Here is an 8,511-nt window from a genome sequence, read left to right as displayed (position 1 = left end):
CCCGCTTGGATAACCATTTAACCCGCTAATGGTGCATTCGCACTAAACCGTTACGCGCATTAAAAAACGCCTCTGACGCAGTTCGGCACGTTGCACATTTGGTGCGTTCACACCAAACGCACTTTGAGCGTCATGTGCATCTGGTTTACATTCAAAGTCTTTGTGAAACGTCGGACGCTTTGGACGCACTCGAAGCTTCAAACACTCAAAAGGGTTCAAATTGCGCCGCGCTAAACGCTTGAGCGCTGCAACTGTATGCAAACTGTACCCATTTAAACACAATATGTATATATTGCTTTGGACCAAGCTTCACGCATTGATTTTTAACCATTAAAAATATGATGTAATGATGACAAAACCTTCATACAAACATGGTGTTTTAATACAGTGGATCTCTGTATTCAGCTGTTATGGGGCGGCTGCAGGCATTTGCCTTTTACATTTCTCCAGATTCCAGTTTTGAAAATGGAATAAACTTTATTCCTTCCTCTAAATGCTCTGGGAAAAACGTGCTTTGTGCATGTTCCCCCACAATTTTTAACCATTTTTTCTGATTATTTTTCACCAAATCTGTATCACTGCAGCGCATTTAATAGCCAGCAATCAATAAAGACCGCTTCGCATGATGGACCCGACAGCTTTGTCCTCCGGGTAAGGGGCACTTATTTCGGGGCAAATTACAACAAACCCAATGCCATCGTGTCAACTGAACAAGTGTGCATGCCTGACATTCAAAGTGCAAAACAGAGATGACGAAACACCCCTGGCCGGATTCATTTGGATTCACCTCCAAAATGAATCCGGCGCCGCTGGGTCAGAGATAAGCCGAACTAATCAGGCCAGAGCAGCATTCTGCCTCAGCCCCGGCTGTTAAGCTATTACAAGCCAGTCCAACTACATTTTTCAGAAACAAAGAATGAGATAAACTACTTCTGACGGTTGTTCTGATTAACAAGATAACTGAAGCTGCAAGATAATACCTGTCTATAACTGTTTTCCAGTAATAGCCTAATATAAGTATCAATACAATCAATAAAGAACAGAGATGTTTCATTCAGACATCATATTTAATTCCTTTCAAAAATTTAAATACACCTTCATATCCTTTGAAAATACAGTACATCTTTCACAACCAAAGCGCAACCAATAAAATAAAAAAATAAGCATAAACTCACAAGACAGGCATGAAAACAACAAAAATAACACCACAGGTTTGATTACAGAATGCACTGACAAATACGGGAACCACAAAAAAACTAAATGTATGCAAACAGAAACAATCTGTATAGAAGAGTGATTTTAGCACTTAGTTCAGTTTTCACTACTTGTTACTGATGTGAAAAAAAAATCAGTGAACGTTAAGCTCAAGGATGTTTTAGTTGGAAACGGCAAATGGCAATTGAGGACTTCTGGGACACAGTGTTCTTTTCTGGGGGGCGTAGTGGGACAAACAACTTGACATTTAAAGATTTTCAACTAAACAAAGCTGCAGACGGAGACATAAAAAGAGGAGGAAGAGAGGAAGCTGAAAATGATGAAAAAGAAATGATGAAAAGAAACCTGACTAACTGTTCTGTCTACTTGGCTTTCTGTGGATTTCAGAGTTTAAAATTGGAATCAAACATTTGCTCCACATTCCACCACTACAGTGAGATTCATGTTTACTGCTACATGTATGTTGCTAGTACGTAGTTACAGCATGCCAAGTTTCCCAAACTGTAATATTATGTTCACATGTTGACATAAATGCAGTTTTTTAGAGTTCGAGTGACAGGAAATCCATCAAGCAAGCCCAGTGTTGGAACACTAAAATTACCCAGTGAGACTCCATATCCTGCTTCTTCAAATAATTCTATTATTTTTCACAAGCATAATTTAAAAATACATTATATTTTTTACATTGTAAATTGTTGCACTATTCTCTCTAAAATGGCCTGTTTTAACCCCTGTCACTTTAAAGGTTGCCGTTTTCTGATTGGTCAGCTGTGGATCCAGTAACCAAATTTGCTACTAAATTACATCATCTCAATGTGTTTTCACAGTGACTTCATAAGCTTTTTATAAGTGATCTGTTTTACTGGACTTTGCAAAAGTGATTATCATTTTTCACATTTATTTATTTCATCTACAACATTACATTCAAAGTCATTTATTGGTATTTTATGAGATCGGTTAATGGAGTGTTGCATCTAATTCATTTAGAGTAAAGCCGAAGCTCAAGGTCTTCACACCAGAGGGTAATAATAGTTTAAGACTAACACTCCACATTCAACTTAACACACCATCACCAGTATGAAACATGGTGGTGGCAGTATCATGGTGTCATCCTGAGGAGAAAGGTTTACCTTCCAGCAGAAGAACGACCTGAATCATACAGCCAAAACTCCACTGGGTTAGTTCAAATTAAAGCAGGTTTTGTGCTTTGAAAGGCCCAGTCAAAGTCCAGAGCTAAATCTAGTTGGGAAGTTGTAGGAAAATCTAAACAGTGGCTTGTAGACACTCTTCATCCAGTTTGAACATGAGCCATTTCCAAAGAGGAAGGGGGCCTAAATTTCGGTTTGTCAGTGTGCAGAGTAGCTAAGAAACCCCACCCATAAAGCAACTTCTTGTTGGTTCCTCCAACCGTTGACCCGATCCAACCTGCAACATTTCCACTAGGTATGGATGACATAAAATCACCAACAAAGTACAATAAAGTTTGTGGTTTTACAGAAAGCAATGAAATAAAGTAAGCACAGTAAAGGTAGTGCTTTCCACAGACCAGTGATTCTCCTTTATTCTGGTCTTTCTATGACTATAAAGCTTCTTCTCCACAGCCGAGGCTTTAACCGGTTCTTCTCGTCAGCCCGACCAGATTCATCTCCATTTAAAGATTCTGTTTTTTCCGTTTTTTAAAAACCACCTTATTTGTAGTACAAAGCAGATCTAGCCAAGCGATTTGATTGGAAGCAGATTGAATTTCTTGATTTTCTTGATGGATTTAAGTCAACAACATCTCAACCACCGTCTTCAAATTATGATGAGACCATAATATTCATAATTTCACGGTCAAACCTTCAGATCCAAACCTTTTCATCAGTTGTGTTGGAAGAGCCCATTCACCGTCAACTGCTCAGGGCAATGAACAAATTAACCAAAAGATGTCAGAGAATCTGGCCTCCCATGGGTACAAGCACAAAATAAAATATCAGCAATAGAGACACACCCGACTGGGCCAGAACGGAACAAGATATTAACCGCAGAGAGTGAGACTTTTCATTGGAGAAGAAGCTCAACACACCAGAGTGAAGCCAAGCCGGCCCACATTGTTCCCCCCAAACCTTTCTACCTCTCTGCTCAAACCTGGAATTTCAATCTAAGCAAATGTCTATCTAAAAACTTCTAGGGAAGAGTTTGGATGTTACGCACTAGAGGTGTTGCTTCTGTAGCACTCTCTTTTGGATCAATTTAGATCCACGGTAATCAGTCACACAATGTTAAATGTGAGTGAACTGCAATATTTTCATGCTTAAATTCTAGCAGTAGTGGCGGTCCCAATCGTCCAAAGATCCAGTTCCAAGAGAGGGTAGGAACTGCTGGAGAAAACATGATGTATGCAAAAAACTTGGACATTGAAATATGTGGAGTCTTCCTCACTCATCTGCTCGACTGAGAACTGAAAGTGAATCTGTGTCAGGGATTAAAGGAAGGCCTGGGAGTGACAGACAGACAGACAGAGTACATTTACCTAAAGGAAACAAGTATCTCATTGAGTATTGCACATGGAGTTTTCTCAGACCTTTTCTGACCTGCAACATAAAGTAAAGCCTCTGAACTTCAGAGGTGGGAGTGATGAGTCTCTGAAGATGGGAGTGTCACCGAAATTTATCACACAAACTCTACAGACAGCGATGACAACATAAAGATGCTTTAAATAAAACTTAAAGACAACATGACAACAGCTCTCTGCATATTGTAAACAGACAATGCAGAGCAAATACATTCAGTTTCACGCATTCTTCAGTCACATGAACCCGCCTGGACTCTGAGTACAGACTGCTGAGGAACGATACAATACTTCCAATATGTCCAATACATCCAACACATCAACCGATCGCAGCCGCCGCTCAAACAAAAGGTGTTACGGAAACAAATGGTGACCATCAAGCTGCTGACCTGATGCCTGGATGACCAACACACTTAGCAAATATTCTTTTGGTTTTCTGGCTTAACAACCTGGTGAGGTGAAGAATCCAGAGACATTTCATAAAGTTGGTTCCTCAATATTTTACATCTACGCCGAGGGTACAGCAAATCAGAGTCAATGAACATGTATGCTGCTCCCTGATTGTCTGTTTTGCTAATGATAGTCAGTAGCATGTTAAGTAGCACAGGGCATGGGTATTTCAGCTTCCCACACTGCATTTTCTTTTGATTATTTTAGATTTTTGTGGAAAAAAAATCCATATATAGGCGAATTTTCCGTGAATATGTGGAGTGGCATTCACTGTATTTTAAAATGTTGTTTGACTCTTCACCTCACCATCACCTTCACAAGCAAGGTGACTTTTTTTTTCTTTGGTACGAGCATGTCCATGTGACAATGCAGGAATCGTTTTTCAATGAATAAAGCCAGATTTTTATATAAAGGAATGTGATAATTATCGTAAACCACCTTCAATGTGTAAACGCTGTAGAATCAATGGTGTGGAAATACTTAAATTTTATTCTTTCAAAGGACAACCTGACAGTTTCAAATCCTGGTTAGAGACATGTAGGAATGTATAAAGAGTCTTTCTTATGGTACGAATATGCCTCAAGGTTTATTTGCGATGTCACACAGACCAGATTGTTTCTATTTTTAATATAACTAGATGTCTGAGTCAGTGCAATGCAGAACCAGTCAAACTTTTTCCATATTTTCTTAGCTGAAAACCACAAACTTGAATTTAAGTAGATTTTGTTTTGTAAGAAACTAACACATGATAGTGCATAAAACTTGGAAATGAGTGGCATCTATTTGCATTCAGACCTCTTTAGTTTGATATTTATGTCTTAGAATGGTCCAGTCAAAGTCCAAACCTAAATTTAATTGAGAAAATATGGCATGTTTTGATGTCTTCCACACAAAGACTCTGGGTTTCCTTTAGGACAAATAATGGGTTTGAACTGATTATTTATCAAAACATGGAAATCCATATTTTATTTATCTTCCACTTTACAGTTATGCACTACTATGTGGTTCTATTATGTGAAAAAGGAGAAACTTTTTCACATAAAAATGTCAAAGTTTATGGTTGTAATCTGAAAAAACTTGAAAAAGTCCAAGTGGTAACTCTTCAGTGCATCATAACTGGATTCAGGTAAACGTGTTGAAGACAGTCTGAGAGTGGAGGAGTCTGACAATTCTAATCATTATTATTTACAGAAAATAAAAGTTGATAAACTTTTTTTTCTACCTAGTTTTAAACCAAACAGGCCATGAAGGTTTGCTTTCCCATTTGAGTTGCAGTGGCTCCCTAACTAACATCATTGTCTGAAAGGGCTTAACTCGGCAACGGACGCTCCCAGTGTCATGCTACGTCGGGCTCAGTTAGCAAGAAACTAATGTACCATTTAGTAAGAGCTGGAACATCAGTTTCCTACGATGGTGCATTGTAGAAAAAACAAAAATTGTAAGGTTGGGACAAAAACATAATGAAATTTCCTACCAAAAATTCAGAAATATTTTGAAATTTCTGAGTTTGAAAAGTCAAAAATGTTAGATTTTTGACTCTAAGAAATTTTTAAAACTCAGAAATGTCCAAGTTTTTTCTAGAAAATTTCTGAGATTAATCTAATAATTTCTGAGTTTATTGGTGGACAGTTAAAATTTTTTTTTCTATATATGATGGCCCTAATACGCCTGCTTTCTCTCCATTCTTTGCTTCAAATAAAGCATTGCTAAGCTAAAATTAAAGCTTAGCAATGCAAATGTTGAAGACTTGGTGCCTCTTCCTAACATTTCCTTTCTTGCTTTGATTAAAAGTAAGACATCAACTTCTCTGCCTTTCCTCGCTTCATTTTTCAGGGAGTAAAAATTTTTTTTTTTTTTTTTTGCTTTAAATGTAATTATTCATTCATGTCTTTGCCATTCAGACACGTTCAAGAGAAAAAAAACAAAACATTCTTTACAGATACAGGACACGTCACATCGTGTGAAGGAATGAGCATCTCTTTGGAGATGCATGCACACACCTGCCTCATGCTGCTGAAGCATACAGTTATAGTTCGTATGAATGGACAAACAAAAACACAGGATCCATAATGAAGACACAATGGTCTAGTATAATTCCTGGGGTATTTGGGATCCAACATGTCGGCAATCTAAGATGTTTCATCTCCGAAGTACGAGAATCCTTTGAATTCATCTTGGTTGATCTGCTTGATGATGCTGTCATCCACGGGCGTCAGGACAGGTTCTTCACGTGTAAAATCCTGGTCAAAGTTATTGACGTCCCTTTTGGTTTTCTGTAAGAAACAGAACATCAGATAAGGTCCTGCTTGGTCAGATTTCAGCCTTTGTACTTGTGGGACTCCTGCAGCCGTGTCAGCGGTTTTTAACCAAGTTAGAAAACAAACAAGAACTTTCTTTGGAAAGGATTAGCACACAATCTCCCAGACTGAACTCACAATACGAGGTTTAAACGGCGGCTTGATCTTCCTCTGGTCCAGCAGCATCCAGTCAATTTCTCTGAAGAACGGATGGAGCTTGATGGCATCCTCACAACCTTGTGCTGCCACACAGCCCAGACGCTTGTTTGGACTCTTCGTCATGAACTGTCAAACACAAGGAGACAGAGGATCATTAGTTTAAAGGAGCAGCGTGGAAGGTTTAGTAACATCTTGTGGCATCAGCACAAACTGCAATGTATGTAGAAACTAGAAAATTCCTGAAGAAATTTAACTGGGGCCTGCCGGTTTTTAATAAAGTGTTCTGATGCTAAATATTAGCATTAATGCTAAAGAAAGCTGCAATGTAGACAATTACCTAAGGAGAGTCAGAAGCATGTTGACTAAGCTGTACTTGTACCATTCAGTATGTTGCATAAACTAAAATTAGCCAAAAATGCTAATAATAGCATGAATGCTATCAGTAGCATGTGGAGTATCACTAGCATGTTGTCTGTCATTGACTTACTCCATTCAGTATACGAAACATTGCTAATAAGTAAGAAAAGCGTTCTGATGCTCAACATTAGCATCAATGCTAAGCTGAGCTAAATTGTAGTCAAAAACCTGTGGAGAGTCAGAAACATGTTCACTAAGCTTTACTTGCACCATTCATTATGTTAAAATTAATGCAAAAGCTAAAATTAGCCAAAATGCTAATGTTAGCATGATTGCTATCACTAGCATGTTGTCTGTCATTCACTTAGTCCATTCAGTATACTAAACATGGCTAACAAGTACAAAAATTAGCTAAAAGCTTATTTTAGGTAAAATGCTAATGCTAATGTACTGGCTTGCGCAAGCCAGTTCCATAACCTGAGAGAAAATGCTAATAAAGGATAATATAATAACTAACTCGAGGGAAAAAGATAATAAAAGCTATTATTGCACTGCCTATGGCCTATGGTGGTGCACTTACCTGAGAGGATTATTGAGGCTTTTATTTTGAAATTTTCATTAAGCTTCATTTGAAATTGCAACACTAATCCTGGGTGTAACAGTGGTTTGGTTAAACCAGTTATCTAATGCCCAAAAGAGCAATTACATGATGTAAAAAGTTTTCAAGGCTTTTGTTTTGACATTTTCAGTAAACTTCATTTGAAATGGCCACAATAATCCCATGTGTAATAGTGATTGGGTTAAATCAGTTATATAATGCTCAAAACACAAGTAGTTCTGAATACCAGCTAAGTCCTACTCTGTAGTAACAGACAGTTCTGCCATGTTGTAGTTCTTACATGCTGCGCAGGCCTCTCTTTTAACTGAGTCTTTGCCATAGATAAAACTAGTTATGGCATGTTTCTAGTCCTAAGCAGCTCCTCTGCTCTGCTCTGTGTTCTGTTGCTACGGTAATTAATCCCCTGCCAACTGCAGCTGTGAGTGACAGACAGTTCCGCCATGTTGCGTTCTGACATTCTGCTCAACTGAGTGTTCAGGCATAGTTAGAAACTACAATGATGGCGTGTTTGTAGTCCTAAGGAGTTCCTCTGTAATCCTAAACGGCTCCTCTGCTCTGTGTTCTGTTGCTAATTGGGGCCTGCCCATAGCATTACATAGGGAAGAGCAGCAAGGCAGTCACTGCACCTAGTGTCACTGCCATTACATGGCAGTCACTAGGTGCCTGCCATGTAATACATGGCAGGCACCTATTGTTCTACACCTAATAGAACATTTCTTTATTTCTTTATTTTTATTCCGTCATCGTTAATGCGGCTCGTACTGCTGCGTGCAATAATATTAGCCTTTTTTATGTTTGTTTTCCTCAGGATAGTGAACATTAGCACAAATATTTGCATTTCACTGCCCTTGACTAGTGCATTA

General features: G+C 38.5%; 1 protein-coding gene across 1 annotated transcript; it reads right to left on the bottom strand.

The window, feature by feature from the left end:
* Nucleotides 1-5,818: 5,818 nt before the first annotated feature.
* On the bottom strand, nucleotides 5,819-7,029 carry LOC106942596 (protein kinase C epsilon type-like). Its single transcript, XM_015025917.1, has 2 exons — nucleotides 6,652-7,029; nucleotides 5,819-6,489 (listed from the first exon to the last, which is right to left on the bottom strand). Exons 1-2 carry the CDS (start codon nucleotides 6,793-6,795, stop codon nucleotides 6,346-6,348), a joined length of 288 nt encoding a protein of 95 aa, XP_014881403.1. The 5' UTR covers nucleotides 6,796-7,029; the 3' UTR covers nucleotides 5,819-6,345.
* Nucleotides 7,030-8,511: the final 1,482 nt, after the last annotated feature.

This window comes from Poecilia latipinna, unplaced genomic scaffold, assembly GCF_001443285.1.
Source record: "Poecilia latipinna isolate Pla-1442-1.1 unplaced genomic scaffold, P_latipinna-1.0 Scaffold4405, whole genome shotgun sequence".
In the NCBI taxonomy this organism is placed as follows: domain Eukaryota; kingdom Metazoa; phylum Chordata; class Actinopteri; order Cyprinodontiformes; family Poeciliidae; genus Poecilia; species Poecilia latipinna.
The sequence above is the reverse complement of the archived record's forward strand: the minus strand, read 5'-3'. Positions and strand labels throughout refer to the sequence as shown.

Bases quoted from the DNA above. Each gene is read 5' to 3' on its own strand.
- LOC106942596 (XM_015025917.1), bottom strand. From the start codon at position 6,795: ATGACGAAGAGTCCAAACAAGCGTCTGGGCTGTGTGGCAGCACAAGGT. The intron at 6,490-6,651 runs GTGAGTTCAGTC...TGTTTCTTACAG, and splicing joins CGCCGTTTAAACCTCGTATT to AAAACCAAAAGGGACGTCAA.